Consider the following 21,915-nt stretch of genomic DNA (forward strand, 5'->3'; position numbering starts at 1 on the left):
TAAGCACAGGGATTCACGAGCCTCAGCTGCCTGCTGCTGAGCTGCGCACGTGGTGGGTTCAGAACCTCCTCTGACTTGACAGGTGGGGGTGGGACAAGAAAGGCTGGGCGCCCACACCCCTCCAAGTAAGGCAGTGTGTGGAGCCGAATGTAGGTAAAGGTGGCGGTGAAGCCTTCGAGGGCCCTAGAAAGCTTCGGTGGACCGGTGGGGTGGGCCTCGACTTCAACCCAGCGGGGCGCGGGCGGGGCGGGGCCACACGGAGCTCCGCCCACCGAGTAGCGGAGGTGCCTGGGCGAGAGAGGGGCGGGAGACGCTCTGTCCCACGCTCGCCCTGTGCTCGGTGGTTTAAAGATGGCGGCGGCGGCTGGGGCGAGGAGCCGCCGGAGGGGGAGGGAGAAGGGTAGTCTGTGAGTCGCTGGGAGGCAGCACGGCGCGCGGCAGCGGCTCTGAGGAGTCTGCGTGAGGAGCCGCCGGCAACTCCGGCCCAGAGGGCCTGGGTTTGGGCCGGAGAGGCCGGAGCGGTGCCGGGAGCTCCGAGGCCGGAGCAGAGGAGGAATGTGAGCAGGGGTCGGCGGGGGCGCGGGAGTACGCGAGCGGCGGGATGGGGCAGCAGGTGGGCCGCGTCGGGGAGGCTCCCGGGCTCCAGCAGCCACAGCCGCGCGGGATCCGGGGCAGCAGCGCAGCCAGGCCCTCCGGCCGCAGGCGGGACCCGGTGGGGCGTACCGCAGACGCCGGCTTCAACGTCTTCACCCAGCACGGTGAGTGTGTCCTAAGCCGGCTGAGGGCGTGAGGGAGGCCAGGGGTGGGGTGGGGTCGGGACGAGGTGCGAGGCGGACGGGCAGCCTTCGGGGGGCGAGGGCTGGAGGGGTGCCCGAGAGTGGGGGCGGAATCGGCTGCCATCTGGGCCAGTCACGGGAGGCGAGGCACACCCCTCCCCCCGCCCGGCTAGGCTCTCCAGCCTGGCTGGCAGTGTCTGGGGGCGGCGGCGGCGGCGAGAAGGAATAGGGGTCTTAGGGACCCAGGCTTGAATGTCTTGCTGTCCTGGGACAGGACAGGGCGACTGTCGAACAGTGGATGGTATCCCCAGGAAGGGAAGGATGAAGGCAGGTATGAGCTCAGGTTCAGGTGGTGGGAGGATAAACCGGTTGTTAACGACGGGAACGAGTCGTGCCCCGAGGAATTGGGAAATAGGAACTGAATCTTTAAGAGATTGTGGCATATTCGGTATGTGTTTTATTAATCAGGCGGTGAGCAGTGTCAGAATGGTGAACAGTGAAACCCTTTTCAGTATCTCTTTACTTTCAAGAGTATTTTCTCCAAACTAAAAATGAAGGGCTCTGCCAAACCACCCTGTTCTGCCTATCAGAGTAGGACACAGGATTCTGAGATGGCTGGCGGAGCTCTAGATGGGTGGGCATGGTTAGGGCTTCCATGTGGATATGAACATGAGTTTTTCTTTGAGCCCCATTGGTGTATACATATATGCATACGTGCTCCATGTAATCTGGGACTTACTCGGCCTCATATTCTTCAGAAAAGCTGTTTCTAAACTATTTAAAATTATATTTATTTTTCATATGTATGTCTGTGTGTGCGCACACACACCCATATATGTAGAGGTCAGGAGTCAACTTGGGAATCATTTCTTTCCTACCATGTGGATCCCAGGTATTAAACTCTTCATCAGGCCTGGGGGCAAATGCCTAAACTCTTAAAAAAAGACAAACTTTGAGCACATATTAATTTATATGTCTTTATTAATATACACAAGCTAATAAAAATTAACAAATAATGTAATTAGCGGTCAGAAATAGAGTACAAGAAAGGGTGCAATGAGGGAAATTAAGAATACAGCACTGTAAAGTAGTGACAATGTACACAGCCTGTCTGAGGCCTGAGTTCAAGCCCCAGCAGCCAGGGAGAGAGAGAGACAGAAAGAGAGAAAAAGAGAAAGAGAGAAAGAGAGAAAGAGAGGGGGAGAGAGAGAGAGAGAGAGAGAGGAAGGAGAGAAGAAGAAGAGGAGGAGGAGGAGGAAGAGGAAGAAGAGGAGAAGAGAGAATGAATGAAAATGAATGAATATTATATTATAAGAGCATTGTTCTGGGGTTGGGGATTTAGCTCAGTGGTAGAGCGCTTGCCTAGCAAGTGCAAGGCCCTGGGTTCGGTCCCCAGCTCCGAAAAAAGAAAAAAGCAAAAAAAAAAAAAAAAAAAAAAAAAAGCATTGTTCTAGGAGCAGAATACCAGAAGCCATCCTAAGACCTGAGAGGCTGGTGATGGAGATGTGCCATCCATAGACAGGACGGGCTAGTAGACACTGGACGGGAGGTAGCAAGCTAGCTTCAGTGATAATACATATAGGAGCAAAGTGAAGGAGAAACTGTCCCACTGCACGTAGCTTGGGGAATGGGAAGGAGGAGAGGTGTAGACTAGTCATGGGAAAGAGAGTTTCAGAGGAAGTGACGTAGCATGCAAAGAGATGATCCCAGGACTTGTAGCTTGGGTGATTTGTGTCCAGGTTCTGCATCTGGACTTCTGAATAACCAGAGGGCCTGGGTTTGGGCTGTTTTTCCTTTTTTAATTTAATATGTATGTGCGTTTAATTTAATTTTATGTGTATGTGTGTTTTGCTGCCTGTACGTCTGTGTACCATATGCCTACCTGACCCACAGAGGCAAGAAGGAGGACATCAGTTCTCTTCCTGTAACTTGAAGGTTGTGAGGTGCTATGTGGGTGCTGGTGACTGAACCCAGGCTCTGAGGAAGAACACTGGTTAAGAGTACTCTTGCGGGGCTGGGGATTTAGCTCAGTGGTAGAGCGCTTACCTAGGAAGCACAAGGCCCTGGGTTCGGTCCCCAGCTCCGAAAAAATGAACCAAAAAAAAAAAAAAAAAAAAAGAGTACTCTTGCATATATGAGTTCAGTTTGGGCCAAGTATACTAGTACACAACTTTAATGTCAGTACCTGGGAGCCAGAGACAGAAGGATCTCTTTGAGTTCAGGGCCAACCTGGTCTTACCTGTTTTCACCAGTCTTATTCTTATATAAAATGAGGATGTGTTAAAGGTAACATGAAGGTTTTCAACCTGGGTAACTGGGATAATAACAATTTTATTGACAAAGTTGAAAGTTAAAAGATGATGGATAGAATGTGAATATGGCAGCCAAGGACTGATATAAAATGGATTAATAAATACTGAAAGAAATAAATCCTTTTTACTTTGGGGGGGTGGATGGTCCAAGGGATTAAACCGAGGGCCTCATATAAGCTAGTCAGGTACTTTCCCACTGAGCCAAGGCATCTAGCACAAGGAGGAACTTTTTTCTTTTTTTCTTTTTTTTTTTTTAAATATTTTATTTATTTATTATATATTATGATTACACTGTCGCTATCTTCAGACACACCAGAAGAGGGCATCAGACTCGTTTCAGATGGTTGTGAGCCACCATGTGGTTGCTGGGATTTGAACTCAGGACCTTGGGAAGAGCAGTCGGTGCTCTTAACCACTGAGCCATCTCTCCAGCCCAAGGAGGAACTTTTGAATTTAGTTAATATATCCATTCAATTCAAAATCCACCACGCTTCTAACAGTAGTAACCCACAAAGGATGACCTGGCTTTCCTGGGGAGGCTGGGGCTAGTCATGTGAAGACATTTTTTTTTTTTTTTTCAGAGCTGGGGACTGAACCCAGGGCCTTGTGCTTGCTAGGCAAGCGCTCTACCACTGAGCTAAATCCCCAACCTCATGTGAAGACATTTTTGCTTGTTCCTAAGGAGACAAACTAGTGGGCAGGGGAGGTGGCGCCATGGTCAGGCGGTTGCCTGCCACATCTAAAGCCCTGCCTTTAGCCTCCTGTACTGTTTTCAAACGCTCTCTGAGTTTGAGGCCAGCCTGGTCTACATAGGAAGTACACACTTGCCAGGATTGTGAAAAATAGTCTACCTCATGGAGCTAGCACATAAATCGATATCCTTTTCCAGCTGCATCCTGTAATCCCAGCCTGGGAAAGCTGAGGCAGATGGATTACTGTGTGTATTTGAGATTAGCCTAGGGGTATGTAGTGAGTAGCTGACCAACAAAGCCTGTGTAGCAAGGCCCTGTCTCAAAAACGGGAAAAAAGTGTATTGAATTATTAGCTAGTATATACGTTCGTAACTAAAAGGTGTGGTGTGGGACTGAGGAGTTGACTGAGTAGTTGAGAACTTGCTGCTCTTGTAGAGGACCTGAGTTTGGTTACTAAAACCCATTCTTGGTGTCTCGTGAGTGCTTGTTAATTCTAGCTCCAGGGGATCTGATGCCTTCTGACTTTCTCCAGCGTCTTCTAACACAGACCTGCGCAAACACACACAAACACTAAATAAAAATAAATCTTAAAAGTGTGATAGGTTTTTGAGTGAGTTTATGTGTAGATTTATATTTTAAATTTTATTATTATTGCGTGTATATATATATTTACATTTGTGGGGGCAGTGTGTGTGTGCACACATGTGTTTGAGTAGTGCAGGTGTGCATGGAGATCAGGGAACAGTTTTGGGAGCTCTCTCTTTTGTCATGGGTTCCTGGAGTTGAACTCATGTCTCTAGGCTTGCACAGCCGTTGCTTTTGCTTGTTGAATTGTCTTATTGGCTCTACATCTAGATTTTAATGTAAGTTACATATTTTATGTATCTTAGAAAGTTTATCAGAGTTCATGATTTTTTTCTTTAGCCAAGAATGACAATTTTTCTCCCCAGCTCCGAAAAAAAAGAAAAAAAAAAAAAGAATGACAATTTTTCATTGTTAATATGAGTAAGCAGTTACAATAATTTGCTTTGCCAGAAATGTTTTTAGAAATGTAATTAGGAGGAATGAAATAGACCTTTTTTTTAGGTACGAAGGAATGAGGTGCTATATGTTTTGCTAGTTTTTTAGTTGATGCTTTACTGGTGAGCCAATGTTTTGTGCTAGTAATGTAGTGTTGAATGTATACTTGTCTTTTTGTTGTTGGTTTTGAGACAGAGTATTGTTGTGTGTCCTTGGCTGGCCTTGACCTTCTGACAGTCTTAGAGGTGTGTGCCATGTCTAACTGCTTCATCTGCCATTGGCATCCAGCTTACTTTTCAACAGTTAAAGGAATTTCAAGTCTGGGTTGCTTTCTTCTATCTTTTCTTTGAAAATTATATTAAAAATAAACAACAAATCATGAAGTTGTGAATAATAAAATCTTTCTTTAAACTCACTATTTGAAATAATTGGAATTTTTCTCTCCTGTGTCTGTAGTGCATTTTTTTTTTCTTTTTTCTTTTTTTCAGAGCTGGGGACCGAACCCAGGGCCTTGTGCTTGCTAGGCAAGCGCTCTACCACTGAGCTAAATCCCCAACCCCCTGTAGTGCATTTTTAAGTCTTTACCGAATAAGTTGTGGATACTGCCAAGTGAAGTGATATTCCAGAAAGATAATGTGATCTGATAAAGCCATCACTTACGGTTCTTTGTTCATTGAAACAGTTTCTGTGTAGCTCAGGCTGGCATTATTTATTTAAGATCGAGTCTCTTGTAGCCCAGGGTGGTCTGAAACGATAACTGAAGAGAGCTTTGAGTTCCCAGTTTCCCTGCCTCCATTCCCAAATACTGAGATTATAGATGTGCACCACACACATGGGACTTGTAGGCTGGTCTTGAACTCTATAGTGTACCTCCACTTCTAAATTGTAGGTGCTATCATGTCTGGTAGTGGTCACTAATTGTTATTAGAATCAAACTTCTGTTATTTTTAGATAAATCCTCACTCTATATCACTAGCAGGCCGGCCATGTAGGCCAGAAAAAATTTTTCTTATTTCTATCTCTACATCTACATATATGTTTTGCTGACCACAGTAGAATGTGCCTGTAATCCAGCACTCAGGTGGTTCATTGAAAGCTATGAGTGTGGAGGAGTGTGATATACTCACTATTCAGACTCTTCCAGTAGCAGTGGACCGTATTGGGTAACTGGTTCAGAACGACTGAGCAGAAGAGACAGCTGAGAGCTCACATTGCCATCCACAACCATCACGCAGAGAGGAACATTGGAAATGGCTCTAGTTACTTCCAGTGACATACCTTCTTAAAGAAGACCACACCTCTTCTAATCCTTCCCAGTTTCACCAACTGGGACCAAAGATTCAAATATATGAGTGCATAGGGGCCATTCTCATTCAGACCACCACGCTTTGCATTCCTTATTAGAACCTGAATTGGGTAGGTGTTCTTGGGTGGCTACAGTGTTCATTTAAATCACATACATATTCTTCCTTTTATATATTTCTATAATAGTTTGAAAGATTTTAAAATGAAAGTAACAATTTACTTGATACAAGTAAAAGTAAGGGGTTGGGGATTTAGCTCAGTGGTAGAGCGCCTGCCTAGCAAGCACAAGGCCCTGGGTTTGGTCCCCAGCTCCGGGGAAAAAAATAAACAAACAAACAAATAAAAACAAGTAAAAGTAGGGTAGGGCTGGAGAAATGGCTAGTATAGTTGTATCTCACTGACTGGAACGGTAAGCTTCTAGTTCATTGAAAGACACTGTCTCAGAAAATAAGGTGGAAGAAGATTGAAAAAGGCACCTCATATCAATCTCTGACCTCCACGTAGGCAAACGTGGTGAACTCGCCCACCCACGTTCTCGAGCATATACACACACACACAGGAAAACCAGAGCAAATATAAGAAGACTGTAGGTAGTTATTTTTTCCTTGATAACAGGATATCCAGATACTGAAGGTCATTTTGTCTTGAACATAAATGTAAATATGTGGAGAGGGGTATCATCTTATAACATTCGAATATATAATTGAAGTACTCCAATAATCTTGCATTAGAATTTATAATATCTGCCTAAGGTATTCCATCTAGTTTATTACTAGATGGAATTATTATGTGTAATTTGTAGGAACCTTTTAATTTCTTTTTTTTTTTTTTTTTTTTCGGAGCTGGGGACTGAACCCAGGGCCTTGCGCTTGCTAGGCAAGCGCTCTACCACTGAGCTAAATCCCCAACCCCAAACCTTTTAATTTCTAGATAGCCTATCAGGCCTGTGCTGCAAAGAACTTTGAGCCGTGGAGCCATCTCGCCAGCCCAGAGCATTTCCTCTCTCCATAGAAGGGTGGACAAAACTTACTAATTGACATGTTAATGGCTCAAGTTGTTAGTGAGCATCTTCATTTCAGAAGTTATCCTGCCCTGGCCTGGCCTCCACCTGAGAGAATCCTCTTGTCCCTGTTTCTGAGTGTTGGAGTTAGAGGAAGGTGCCACCTGCCCAGCGAGAAGATTTATGTCTATTGTTTTTAATTGTGTGGTCTTGCATATGAATGTGCATGGTAGTACAGGCATCTGTAGAGGTCAGAGGCTTTGGACCCCTTGGAGTTGGAGCTACAGGTAACACAGGCCGTCAGGTGGAAGCCAAACTCCGGTGTTCTTCAGAGCAGCACCTGTTCTTGGCCACCTACTTTGCCATCTCTCTAGCCCCAACCACCAATCTTTACATTTTTCTTTTTCTTTTTTTTATTTTTAAATGTTAAAAACTTTTGTGTGCAAAAGTAAGAAATTTTGTGCAACAATTCCTTTTTAGCAACCACTGCCTTTTGGGGTTACATGCATACTCTGAGAATATCATACAAATTAGAACACTGCTTTCAGTCAAACATCCAATCACATAAAAGCATGGATGAGTACACACTCAATAGAATAGTATCTCAGATTTAGTCTGGATTCCTTGAAGAAGCAGTAACTATACTGGGCTGTCATTCATGGTGCTTCTGTAAGTGTGCTGAGTGAGTGGTGACGCTCTGGCTTTCCACAGTGAGCGCTGCCAGAGCTGGGTTTTGATGAGCACAGAGCCCGCTCAGCAGGCTCAGGCCATTTGTATTCTCTGGTTTGCTGTCTAGGAGAGGACTGGCTCAGAAATCTTTGAATTGATGTGGACAAGTCAGAGGTATCACTCTTATTAAATAGTGCATACACATATTTTCATAATCTGTACTTTGTTTGTGTTAATTATAGCAAACTGAAAAGATATACTGAGTTAAAACCCAAGATTGTCACTTAGTATTTTGTAATTCCAGGTAATTACTAAGAAAATATTCTATGAAAACTAACAATATATTGCTAGTGTCCTCCGTGTGTTCTTTATTTGTAAAAAGGCTGATGCCTGAAGCTTTTTGTTATAGTAGCTCCTTGATTGATTTAAAGATTGCATTTACTATGCAAAGACACCTCAATACAGAAAACAAATGTACCATGGAGGAGAGCTTATATAGTAGTAAATAGTTGGGCCTGATGGCAACATCTTTAATCTCAGTACCAGGGAGGCAGAGGCCAACTTGGTCTACACAGGGAGTTCCAGGACAGCCAGAGCTATATAGAGAGACCCCATTTAAAAAAGTTTTAAGGTTTATTTGAATCTTTTAAAAAAGATTTAATTAGTTTTATGTGTATGGGTATTTTGCTGCATGTATATCTGTACCACATATGTGCAGTGCCCACAGTGGCCAAAAGAGGGCATTGGAGTAGCAGACAGGTGTGAGCCATCAGGGTATTGAACTAAGTCTTCTGGAAGGTGCTCTTAACCTCTCCAGCCCAGTTTGTGGGCACACAACAGAAACCACTTTTGTTCCTTTAGTGTTTTAGTTAGCATACAAATAAATGGTTTTCATTCTGACATTTTTGTATGTATGTATGTACTTTCGTTGTACATATAGTTGAATGAAAAAAAAAAAAAAGAAATAAAAAGGAGAGGCCATGACTGCTTCTAGATATGGTGAAGGAGATTTATTATAGGTATGTGGGAGAGCACAGCCAGAGGCAGAGCCGAGAGTCCAGAGTGAACAGAGCTTCTGGGGGAAGAGTAGTAGCCCAGCTCCTGGGATGGAAAGTTCAGGGTAGAAACCCTCTACCAGGTAGGGACTGGGGTGCTGGGAGAACTAGAGGCCAGGTCTGCTTTGATGTGTTAAACAGGCACCTCAGCCATTTGCCTGGGATTCTCTGATATCTGTCATATTATAGTACATAATTTATAGTCAGTGGAGGTGCTTTGAACAAACCTGAGTATTCTTTGTAGTTGTTGGTGGGTTTAAAAAAGTATTTTATATCTGCCTTTATTTTCTTACTATGCTCTCCGCCCCGATTGGCCTATTTTTAGCTTAACTGTATTTTACCACCTATATTTGAGACAGTCCTACCTTGTAGCCCTCACTGGCCTGGAACTCATTATGTAATCCAGGGTGGCCTTGAATTCCAGCCAACCCTCCTACCTTGGCTTTCAGAGCAAGCAACCATGCTTGCCTTTTAAGTCTTCAAGAAAAACTTCACAAAAGTCTATCTTTATCATCTATTTCATTAAAAGTTTTTATTATGTTCTATAATTAGCCTTGTTATTTAGAAAAGTTCTAATGCTTTTATAAGTTCTTTGACCTAATTATTTCAAGGCTTTTCTTGAAATTGTTAACTGTGTTCAAAAAGAAGTGTCATCTTAGTGATGGGCTGTGGTTGCCAAGGTGTCTTCAGCTCTGAGCAAGTAGGTTGCTTCCTTCTCAAGTCTCATGAGGTCACACACTCAGTATAGTTTAGTGTAGTTTGGCTTTGTTTGTTTGTTTGTTTGCTTTGTTTTTGTTTTTGTTTTGTTTTGTTTCTTGAGACAAGGTCTCACTGAGTAGCCCAGGCTGGTGGTGAACTTGGAGCAATCCTCCTGCTTCTGTCCTGGGACTGTAGGCATGAGCCAACATCCCCTGCGTCTTTCTTGTTCCTTTTGGCAGTGTGTGGAATTCACTTGGTTCTGGAAGTGAACCCAGTGCCTCATGCATGCTAGGCAGTGCACTACCACTCGCTTGGAATTTTGTCCCATCTTTTCATTTTTATTTTTTCTTTTTTTTTTGGTTCTTTTTTTCGGAGCTGGGGACCGAACCCAGGGCCTTGCGCTTCCTAGGTAAGCGCTCTACCACTGAGCTAAATCCTCAGCCCCTATTTTTATTTTTTCAAATTCGTTGTCTTAAATTGTAAAGGTTTGATACGGTCAGTGTGGAAAGAGTTTGTCATAAGAAGGAACCTTTACACATACCAGTTTTGGAGTTCATTGTCTTTCAAGTTTAGGACATTTTGATCATTTCTCTGCTTTCCACAACACTTGCTTTTTCTCTTCTTATGACTTTATAGTATAAATTTATTCACGTTGATGTCTTCACGATTGGTTTTTCAATTAGTAAATGTTCTCGAATTCTTTGCTGATTTGCTTGCACTTGTTTCTTCCGTACTCTGTGTACTTGAGCAGTTGCTGGTGGTGTGTGTTGGCAGGACTCAGGTATAGAAACAGTGGGCTTAAGCAGTTCATAGAGAGCTCACTGGCCAGATAGAGAAAGAACTCAAGGACAGGAATGCAGCAAGGCCTGTCCAGGAACAGGAAGTGGAGGGCTGCTAAACGCTCACCAGTATTTATTTATTTAGTTTCCTGTTTTGGGTTCTGTTTGCTTGTTTTATTCTCCTTTCTAATTCAGTCCATATTACACTTAACTAATTTTTAACCTTCTGCTCTGATGAATAGGACAGGCCATATAATGTTAATATCTTGGCCTCAGTTTTTAAGTTTTCGGGACTGTCACTGTGATGACTGTAGCTGTTAAGAGTCTTTCACCGTCTATAATATCTTGAGCTAAAGGATATATTGTAATGGAGACTGAAGTGATATATAGGATGTATAGTCTTTTCTCTACTAAATATTTGTCAGTAGCACTCTGCTTACAATTGTGGCATTTGAAATGTGTCTAGATATTGCTGGATGTCTCGATATATGCAGCCTTCTGTTGCTGAGAACCACTAACCAAAAATGTCTTTGGCTGCTGTCAGCCTACCACTGTGAGCATGTCAGGATGCCTTTGCAAGTTGGGAAGGTCTTTGCCACCTTTTGTAGCAACTTTCAAATTGTTTTTTTTTTCAAACTTATTGTCCCCTACCCCCAACCCCCGTCCCCCAACAGGGTTCTCTTTGTAGTCCCAGCTGTCCTGGAGCTCCCCTCTGTAAACCAATCTCTGTCCACAAACCTACAGATTCACCTGCTTTTGCCTCCTGAGTTCTAGGATTAAAGGTGTGTGGCACCACGCCTTTTTAAAATTTGGGATACCAGTAGTCAGCCAACATTTATTATTCTTATGCTGATTTGTTTATGTTGGGGTTAGCATTTGCAGCATGATTCGTGTGTGTAGGTCAGAGGACAACTGCTCTTTGATCCCAGGCACTGAAGCAGGTTTTGAGACTTGGTAGCAAGCACCTTCACCTACTGAGCTGTCTTACCAGCCTAACATGCTTTCTTAAACGCTTTGATTAGAGTTAGAGAGCTTGTCATTTGGATCATTGTTTTACATCTCTGGATTTCTCCACATTTCCCTCTGGTTTTTCTTTTTCCTATGAGCAAGTAGTATATATATGAAGGTTATTGGTTGTTTTTAAGGAAAAAAATTTGTGGGGCTGGGGATTTAGCTCAGTGGTAGAGCGCTTACCTAGGAAGCGCAAGGCCCTGGGTTCGGTCCCCAGCTCCGAAAAAAAGAACCAAAAAAAGAAAAAAGAAAAAAAATTTGTGATTTGGGTTCTTAGAGTGAAGGTTATTGGTTGTTTTTAAGAAAAAAACAATTTGTGATTTGGGTTCTTAGAGGTTTAATGATTTAGAAGTGGAAGAAACCTTAAGAATTGTGATTTTTTTTTTTCTTTTTTTTTTTTCGGAGCTGGGGACAAGAATTGTGATTTTGATAAAGTTGATTTACAGACAGGCAGACTGATGCCTGGAGAGCTGACAGCCTGTAACTGGACGCAGAGGACTGGAGGAAGGAAGTCCCTCTTCTTACTCTTTATCATTGTAACAAAAGGCAGACCCATAACAGAAACTCTGGGAGGTGTACATCCTCTGGTTTTACACAGGGATGTTTCACTTAGAGATTGTTTCCGGCCATTGGCTTGACTCCCCACCCCACATCCCCTCTTTAGACAGACTTTCTGGTAGCCCAGGCCAGCCTAGAACTCAGTGTGTTGCTGAGTGTGCTCCTCCTCCTCTTCTTCCTCTTCCTCCTCCTCCTCCTCCTCCTCCTCCTCCTCCTCCTCCTTCCTCCTCCTTCCTCCTCCTCCTCCTCTTCTTCCTCCTCCTGCTGCTGCTGCTGCTGCAAGCACACCTGGCTTTGTGAGGTCAGTGTAGGAGAGCTCCTAGCAGCTGCACGTGCTCTTGTCAGCTGAGCTGCATTCCCAGCCCCCAGCAGCCATCCTAGGAGATAGTCTATGTACACATTTTTCTCTGTGTTCCAAAGCCTTTATCATAATACAGAAGGAGGTGTGTGGCATACCATTTATTAAAGGTAAATGGATTAGTTAATTTGATACTAGATAGTTTGTAGAAATCGTGTTTAATGATTTTAGTCTCATGTTTTTAGACTTAAAATAACTTAATAAAACAAGCATATATAATTACTATCAGGAGATAATGTTTCTTTTAAATAGTTTGGGATAAAAATAGGTGGTAGAGACCTGTAATCCCCTCAGCTCTGGAGGCTTAGGCAGAAGAAGCCAGAGTTTAAGGCCTGTCTGGACTAGAGTGAGTTTCTAAGCAGCGTGGGCACTGAGGCCTTTGGACTGATGGCAGAGCTCTTGCTTAGCAGTGCGAAGCCCCACATTCAGCCCCCAGTGGTGGCGAGTGACAGGCTTAACAACGTGGCTTTTCTAACTTTAAACAGATTTTTTTTTTAAGTTTTCTTCATTGTTGTCTGCTTTTGCATGCATTTATCTAGTTTTTGGTGTGTGTGTGTGAGAGAGTGTTCCCATGCCCACATGCATATGTGTGCTTTCTAGGCAAGTGTTGTAGCATTGGGCCAAACCCCGACTCCTCATTATTTTTTGAGATAAAGTTTCTTACTAAACCTGGAGTTGACTAGACTTGCTGGACAGCAAATCCCAGAAATCTTTCTGTTTCTGCCTTTCTGGTGCTTGGTTGCTGGTGTGTGTTACCTGGTCTGACGTTTTATATGGATGCTGGAGTCAGAACTCATATCTCTCTGCTTGCTTAGCAAGCTCTCAGTTGACTAAGATCTTCCCAGGCCTCACTGTTCACCCAGAGCTGGCCTTGAACTCCTAAGCCACCTCCTGTGCCTCTTGAGTGCAGCACTCTCTCTGTCCAGTTCATGCTTGTGCTCCTGAGGCTTTGGGTTGTCTTGGTGGATCCTTGCAGTTATAACATAAAGCTGTAAGCGATTGTTTGTTTGTTTTTTGAGACAGAGTCTCACTGTGTTGTTCTGGCTGGCCTGGAGCTTGCTGTATAGATCAGGCTAGTCTCAAACTCAGAGACATGCCTTCACCGCCTCCCAAGTGTCAGTCTTAAAGGCATGCGCCACCACACCTGGCTGTGCCATTTGTAAAACATGCTGTTAATAGCGCAGGCTTTGTGTTAGACCAGGTGAATTTAAGATCCTCAAATTAATGATTTTGGTAGCTTGATTAAGTATAAACAGATTTAGAACTAGACACCTTAGAAGTCATTTGTTTGTAGGCAATTTTTCTTTTTTGATTACTTTCCAATGATTTTTTATTGGATATTTTTAATTTACATTTCAAATGTTATTCCCTTTTCTGGTTTTCTGTCCCTAAGTCCCCTATCCCATCTCCCTCCCCTTCTATAAGGGTGTTCCACCTCCCAAACCACCCTTATTTTTCTCTATGTGTTTTTTTTCCCCTCATCAATAAAATGATAGGGTTGGGAGTACCTACCTGACAGAGTTGTAAGAAATAAATCATTGTTATGTGTAAAATTCCTGGAGCGCGTGGTACATAAGTACTCAGAAGACAGTAGTTGCTAGTACTTAAAACTTTTTCGGAGCTGGGGACCGAACCCAGGGCCTTGCGTTTGCTAGGCAAGCGCTCTACCACTGAGCTAAATCCCCAACCCCAGTACTTAAAACTTTTAACAAATTACAGTTAATTTTATTTGTGGGCATGTAGCACTGGGATCGAATCTAGGGCCTCTCACATACCAGGCAAGTGTTCTACCTGAGTTGTATATAATTCTGCTTTTCCTGTTTTTTTCTATTGTTTTATGTTTGTTTGGTTTTGGTTTTTTGGTTGAAGCACTTCAGATAGCTCCAAATGCATTTTTAAAAAGTCTGAAAAATGTTAAAACCAAGATGATTTTGAGATATTAACATATGGTATCATATTTAGGTATTCTATGCTTTGGCTTAATTTCCATGTTTCTGAATGTATACATAAGCGCACGTGCACACACACCCCAACTTTCTGATTGGATGTCTTTGTTCAGCACTTAGGGGAATAACTTATTCCTCTCTTAGAAGGAATTGGGTACCACACTTTTGAGGTAGAGGCAGGATGATCAAGAGTTTAAGGTTATCCTTAGATATGTAGTGAATGCAAGGCCATCCTTGGCTATAGGAGACCCTTCCTCCCTCCTCACTCCCTCCCTAAAGGGACAAAGCATATTTTAAAATGATCCTAAAAATACTTCTCTCAAGTAGCTCTGCTAGAAAAGGAACGGAGAGCTAGTGGAGCTCAGTTCAGAGGTGCTGGTGAGTCATGGCACGTAGAGGGCAGGATCACTACAGTGGAGCATGGTGGAGCCCCTGGAGCTGACATGCTATGAGAAACCAAGTCTGCGCGCTGGCCTTTCCATTGTGTGTTGCAGGGTTCTGGTGTCTTTGCCTCTGTGCATCTGTCTGGTGTACTTTTCTTCCAGCTGGCTTTCTCAGTTTTGGCTTGTCTGTAGGGTGTAATGGCTGCTTGGCTCTTCTTTATCATAGCTCTTAAAATATTCTTTGGCATTTATTCCTACTGCTGAAGGGCTTGGTTTTTCTTTTAAGCTGTAAATGATTTATTTATTGAAAGGCTAGTGATTTCAACCATTTGAACTCAGAAGGTGTGGCAGGTCTTGGTGTCTGAGTTCTTGCAGCCGTGTTACTGTGGCAGCACAGTGGATTCACACACACACACATCTCTTCATTATAGTCTCTCTCACACACACACACACACACACCTCTTTATGCATATGTAGCACCTACCCTTCTCTGTTCTATTAGTTATTTGTAGGACCTTTTTTCTTTTTTTTTTTTTTTTAATTTTTTTTTTTTCGATTTTCTTTAATTTTCCCAGTTTCCGGTCAAACATCCCCCTCCCCCCTCCCCTTTCTTATCGGTGTTCCCCTCCCCACCCTCCCCCCATTGTCCCCCTCCCCCCACCAGTCTAGTTCACTGGGGGTTCAGTCTTAGCAGGACCCAGGGCTTCCCCTTCCACTGGCTTTTTTCTTTTTTTAAAAAAAAATTTTATTAGATATATTTCTTTATTTACATTTCAAATGTTATTCCCTTTTCTGGTTTCCTGTCCATAAGCCCCCCATCCTCTCCCCCCTCCCCCATATGGGTGTTTCCCCACCCACCCACCCCCTTTACCATCACCACACACACACACACACACACACACACACACACACACACACATTCTTCTGCACTAGGGGTCCAACCTTGGCAGGACCAAGGGCTTCCCATTCCATTGGTGACCCAATGAGGCTATTCTCTGCTACGTATGCAGTTGGAGCCCTGGGTCAGTCCATGTATAGTCTTTGGGTAGTGGTTTAGTCCCTGGAAGCTCTGGTTGGTTGGCATTGTTGTTCATATGTGGTCTCGAGCCCCTTCAGTTCTTTCAATCCTTAAAAATATGGACCGCTTCACGAATTTGCGTGTCATCCTTGTGCAGGGGCCATGCTAGTCTGCTCTGTATTGTTCCAGTTTTAGTATAGGTGCTGCTGAAAGGAGCACAGGACCTTTCTATTTATTTACTTGTTGTGTAAGTAAATATATAAATGTGCGGGTATGTGTGTTCCATGGTGGAGGTCAGAGTCTCAATAACTTGAGGGGGTGGGTTCTCCCCGTCTAAGAGGATTCCAGAGATCAAACACAGATTATCAGGCTTCATAGCAAGTGCCTTCCTGCAGAGAGATCTCACTTGTGTTGCGTCCCTTCCCCTCTCACTTTACACTAGCGGGAGCATATACACTGGTTTTCAATTTTGTCTCTTACACACTGCCCTTAATTTGTATTGGCTGATTCTTCTACATCAGCAGTTTATTATTAGTGTGTGTGTGATGCGTATGTCAGTGAGTGTGTGGAGTTCGCTGTCTTCCTCCTTTATGTGGTGGTCTAGTTTTCTTTCTGTTGTGATGAAACACTAACCAAAGACAACTTGGGGAGGGAAAGGATGTTTGCCTTAGAGGTTTCTGCCATTATCAGGGAAGCCAGGGCAGAACTTGAGGCAGGAACTGGAACAGAGACCATGGAGTGATGCTGTTTACTTACTGGCTTGCTTCCTAATTTCATTCAGCTCCCTTTCTTATACAGTACCGACCCACCTGCCTAGGGATGGTACCACCCACAGTGGGCTGGAGCCTGTTTCATCAATTAGTAATCAAGAAAATGCCTCACGGACATGCCTACAGGCCAATCCCAGGGAAGCAGTTCCTCAGTAGGGTGTGCTGAATTGACAACTAAAGCTAACTGTTGACTCAAGTTGCCAGGCCTGTGGCAGCAAACACTTTCTTGCTTTTTCTTTTCTGAGACAGGATCTCTCACTGTATCCTAATCTGACCTCAAACCTGTGATGATACTCTACCTCATTGACTCCTTTTATGTGTGGAGCTTGAAGTCAGCCTTGGTGGTGGTCTTCAGGAAACAGGTCTGTTAGGTTGGGCTGACTAGCCACTGACACCCCCCCCCCAATCTGCTTTTACCAACTGAACCATTTCCTAAGTAACACCCCCTTTTTAAGGGATTTGTGTCATCTCATTGTATGGGTGAATTTCATTATTTACTAGGTTGTATATACAGTGCTACAGTGAAAAATGTGAACTATCAGTTTAGACAATGATACTACCACTGTCGAATACTTTTTACCTGCCATTTTGTGAATACAGTGAACATCCTTATCCCACAACATACCTGGCGTTATTAGAAGTGTTTCAGATTTGGGAGCTTTTAGACTCTGCATAGAGTCTGTAGATTCTGCAGGTTGAGTATCCCTAACTTAAAATTCTGAAGTCTGAGATGATCCCAAATCTAAAACTTGTTTTTTTGTTTTTGTTTTTGTTTTTGTTTTTTTTTAAAAGAAGCATTTGGGATATTGAGTCATTTCGAATTTAGGAACATTTGTTTTGGAGTAAGCATGCACAACCTGTACAACATTCTGTGTGCTTTGAGTCTATTTCTGGTCTTTCTGTTCTTGTTATGTTGATTTGCCTGTTTAACTGTGTACCAGGATCTCACTTTTTTTTTTTTTTTTTGGTTCTTTTTTTCGGAGCTGGGGACCGAACCCAGGGCCTTGTGCTTCCTAGGTAAGCGCTCTACCACTGAGCTAAATCCCCAGCCCCCCCTTTTTTTTTTTTTGGTTCTTTTTTTCGGAGCTGGGGACCGAACCCAGGGCCTTGAGCTTCCTAGGCAAGCGCTCTACCACTGAGCTAAATCCCCAGCCCCGATCTCACTGTTTTATTGTACTTTTGCAATATGTAGCATAACATGATGGTCAGGATCTAGATGAGCTAAATTGCACAACTAAATTGAGACAGGGTTCTCTAGGTAGCCCTAGCTGTCATGGAACTCCTCTTTATAGACCAGGCTGACCTTGAATTTAGAGGTTCACCTGCCTCTTGAGTGCTGGGATTAAAGGCATGTGCTACCACTGCTTGGCCATTTGTATTTATTTCTAATTACTGAATTTAAAGGGATGGAGTCAACAGAAGAATGAAAACATTTTCTTGGATTTTTCAAAAATAAAATTCAGGTATTTTGGGGTTAGGGGTTTAGTTCAATAGTAGAGCTTGCTAAGCCTTGGGTTGGGTCCTCAGCTCTAAAGGTAGGAAGAGCAGAGAGATCTTGCTTTGTCTCCAAACTTGGGAAAAACCCCACAGGCGTTTGCTACCCTTTCTCTAGTAAAGTGCATTTCAGTACATCAGAGAGAGAATGTAAACAAAAACTGAAGCAAGCCCCTTAGCACAAAGAGTAAGTTTAATTTCTGGATAAATGTTTTATTCACTTCGTTAATTCTGAACCTTCTAAACTAGAGTTCTTAAGTGAAGGAGAAAGAGTTCATTGACCTGTTTTGAGACAGCCTCATAATGTCGTCAGGCTGGCCTTGTACTTGAGCCTGCATTCTCTTTGTTCTGTTTCAGGTTCAGAACTGTTGGGGTCACAGGCTCAAGCCACCATAGTCATCTTAGAACCCCTCCCACACTTACCATCCTCACACTAGCATTAATACTTTACATTTTTTATTTTTTCTGTTTCCCCTTAGGTTGCATATTTCTTGAAGGCTGCGTCCTCTGTTCTGCTGAGTGCAGTTTATTAAGGAGCAGAGAACAGTAACAGAAGTGATTACAAAGCACTGAACATTTCAGCAGTCATTTCAGAATACAGCTCAGTGACTGACATACTGGGAATCAGCCACTTGATTTGATAGAATAACCAAAGCTGCCTACTTGCTGGTTATTGTTGTTACATCATCATCATCATTATTATTATTATCATTACTATTACTACTACTACTACTACTATTATTATTATTATTATTATTATTATTATTATTATTATTATTGAGACAGAGTCTCATGGAAACCAGGCTGGCTTTGATTTTGAACTTGCTATGTAGCCAAAAGTGACCTTGAAGTTCTGATGGTCCAGCTTCCATCTCCCAGGTCCAGTTCTCATCTCACCCTGTAGCTTAGGCTGGGCTGAAAGTAACTGTAACTCAGGTTGGCCTGGAATTTGTGGGGATCTTTCTTCCTCACTTTCCCAAGTGCTGGGATTATAAACTTTGCACTCAGATCTTGTAGCTCAGCTCTGTTCCCCTTTTAGATTCATCTGTGTGTGTGCATGCGTGCGTGTGCCTGCCTGCCTGTGTATATGCTATGTGTGTGTGCCCTTAGAGGTCTGGAGAATGTATCAGATCCCCTGGAGCTGGACTTACAAGCAATTGTAAGCCACCCATCCTAAGTGCTGGGAACTGAACTCAGGCCGTCAAGTGCTGTTAACTGCTAAGTCATCTTCCACAGTCCCCTCAGATCTTTTTATTCAAATGAAGTATCTTGTGACTCTTCAAATAGAACATACTTAGTCCAAATAAGGCATTAGTAACTATTAAAAATAATGTAGAGGAAGACTGCAAGGTAATATTCTATTCCTTAAAAATGTCATAAGTTTAATTTCCATTCCTTGAAAATGTCATGATTTTAATTTTCTTCAAGAAGGAAGCGTGGGCTTTCTGTCTCATTCTTAGGTGATGATTTATAAAGGACTAGCACTCCCACAATGTTAGTCTGTAGTTTATAATGTACACGTCAACTGGCAAGAAGGAGAAATCTGGAAATAAGGCACACCTTTTTATTCTTTAAAAAGTACAATCAGTAACCTTTACTTTTTTGATGTAGATATTTACTAAATTGTATCAAATGATGTCTCTCCTAATAAGTGAAGATTAAATTATTAAAGATTTCCTGCTTTGTTATGATTTCATATTGTATCTAGTACATTTGTAGTTTGTAAGTTTAAAAGACCATTAATAGATATTATGAAAATCTCAGTAAAGGAAATTGTAGTTTAAAATATCGATAGTGATAAGTTTTGCATTTTGTTTTGTGGTTGTGCTGGGGATTGAACTCAGGTCCTCATGTACACTAAGCAACCATTCTATCACTGTGCTTGTTAATTCTTTTTGGGCAGAAAATAAAGATCACTAAAACCAGGAAGACCTCAGTTGGACCAAAAATAAGAGTCACATAGACAAACAACCTTAGAAAAAGCTGTTTGCACAAGGCCCTGGGTTCAGTCCCCAGCTCCGAAAAAAAGAACCAAAAAAAAAAAAAAAAAAGAAAAAAGAAAAAGCTGCTTGCAAGGTTGGCACTTGCGGCTCTCTGGGAACTTGGGTTTTTGGAAGTTTCCCTCCTTTCTCAGGTCTGAAAAGAATTAATCACTCTATTACACTCTACAAAGTGGTTGATAGTGGACATCTGCATTCTTCCTGGGAGTCTGAATTTTTGATAGAGAATAGGAAGAGGGTGTTTATGGTCCTATCCCCAGAAGAAATACAGAAGCTTGCCTTGGAGACAGCATTTGATCACGTGCCCTGCTGCTGAGCTACATCCTTTTGGAAAGAGCGCCTGCTTCCTTCTAACTGCCTTGTGCCAGTGGTTCTGATGGCTATGCTTGGTTCTTTGCTGGATAAGTCATAGCCCTCCACCTGTTTGGTTAGAGCTCTTTGCTAGTAAGTCAGAGTGTGACTCCCTGCCCTGATGGATTGTCAGCTGATAATGGTCCACGTGGGTAAAGGGAGCAGGGACGACAGATGGGGTTGGGTGGTGGTGGTGGTGGTGGTGTGGGTGGTGTGTTTAGAATCCCTGTGAGTAAGAAGACACACCTGGACCAGCTGCGGGGAGGCAGATAACTGTACTTGGGGTAATTCAAGCCTTATACAATTTTGGGAGGTGAGGGTGGTAGAAACAACCAGGATGGGCAAAGACCATTGGCTGAAGGCTTAGGGTACCAAAATGCCTCATTAAGCATGAGGAAGCATTTTAGAAATCTCAGGTGCTAGCTGAACAGGTTCTTATCACAAGAAAGTTAGTTGAACCTGATAATCTGTAAGTAGAGGTTTTTAATCCCCGACAAGGTCAGAGAAGCACTGCTAGTGAAGGGAGTCCTCCATATTGCGCCAGCCCAGAAGGCTGTCTGGACAATGATAGACTTCCACTTCAATTAGCAGTTTTCCTACACTAGCTCTCCATAGTAGAGCTAGTCATGAAACCAGGAGGTGGTATTGGGGACGCTGACACAACAGTGGGTGGGTACATTTATAACTGGAGCCTAAAGTGATTCTATGAAGCCTGGTGGTGGCAGCATCCAAAGAATAGTTGTCATTTGTTTTCATTTATCCCCAAATGTGGTTACCTGTAGGTAGAGTAAGTAAGCTAAAAGTTAGTTCAGGGCAGAGAGAAATGAGGGGACAAAAACAAGCAAAACCCCACAGATACTCCCTTTGATTTGTGGGTATGAAATTTCTTTTAAAGGGCCAACATTTGCTTTTTCTTTTTGAAATAGGATCCTCTCTAGTCCAGGTCTCTTTAGAACTCACACATAAGCTGGGCTTGAGAGGCAGAGGCAGGTGAATCTCTGGGTTCGAGGCCAGGCTGGTTTATGTGGTGAGTTCAGGAGCCAGAGCCTCACAGTGAGACTCTACCTCCTTAGAGACTCAAGCTCTCCTTAGAGGACAAGCTAGCCTCACACTCAAGCAGTCCTCGTGCTTCAGCCCCTGAATATTGAGGTTACAGGAGTGAGTAAAGGGTCTCAGACTCGTGGTGTCTGCCAAGGTTCTGTGATTCATAGAAATATAAAGTTGTAGAAGGAGAACTGGGAGCCGCTGAGTGACTCAGAGCACTGAGTTCGGCATGGGTTGATGGGTGTTAGCAAATCTCAGTGACTGAAGAGTATAGAAAACCTGTAAGGACAGCCCAGACTCCCAGTTGTTGCTCTTTTGTTTTATATTCCTTCTCTGCTTTCTTTCCTTCTTTAATTAGAATGTATCAAAGTCACCTAGAAAACACTTTTAAAAAAGAATTGAAAAAACAGGTGTACTCTTGATGAAAAATACTTCTCCCTGATGATTTAGGTATAACATGCCCAGTTAAGACTTCATCATAGGAAGCTGGGCATTAATGTGCACACCTTTAATCCTAGTACTTGGGAGGCAGAGGCAGGTGGAGCTTTGTGAGTTTGAGGCCAGCCTGGGCTACACAGTGAGAATCAATCGAAGTCAGATAATGAGGACTGAAGTCCAGTCTGCTGCAAGAGCACCAAGTGGTCTTAATTACTTGAGTCTCTCCAGCCCTGTGCA

The 21,915-nt window shown here is 43.1% G+C and overlaps 1 protein-coding gene and 1 non-coding gene across 8 annotated transcripts in view; one reads left to right on the plus strand and one right to left on the minus strand.

Annotated features, from left to right (window-relative positions):
- Nucleotides 1–332: 332 nt before the first annotated feature.
- Nucleotides 333–21,915, plus strand: part of Abl2 (ABL proto-oncogene 2, non-receptor tyrosine kinase) — a 95,130-nt gene continuing 73,547 nt past the window's right edge. For 6 of the 7 annotated variants that reach the window (XM_087580862.1, XM_087580856.1, XM_087580863.1 and 3 more), the window contains exon 1: nt 334–758. In XM_087580862.1, coding sequence (XP_087436988.1) covers nt 602–758 — 157 coding nt within the window. In that variant the 5' untranslated portion in view covers nt 334–601. 7 annotated transcript variants of the gene reach the window in all.
- Nucleotides 15,694–15,800, minus strand: LOC120096449 (U6 spliceosomal RNA). Its single transcript, XR_015636445.1, has one exon. It is a non-coding gene; the product is annotated as a U6 spliceosomal RNA (small nuclear RNA).

This window comes from Rattus norvegicus, chromosome 13 (assembly GCF_021556685.1).
Source record: "Rattus norvegicus strain SHRSP/BbbUtx chromosome 13, alternate assembly SHRSP_T2T, whole genome shotgun sequence".
Taxonomy (NCBI): domain Eukaryota; kingdom Metazoa; phylum Chordata; class Mammalia; order Rodentia; family Muridae; genus Rattus; species Rattus norvegicus.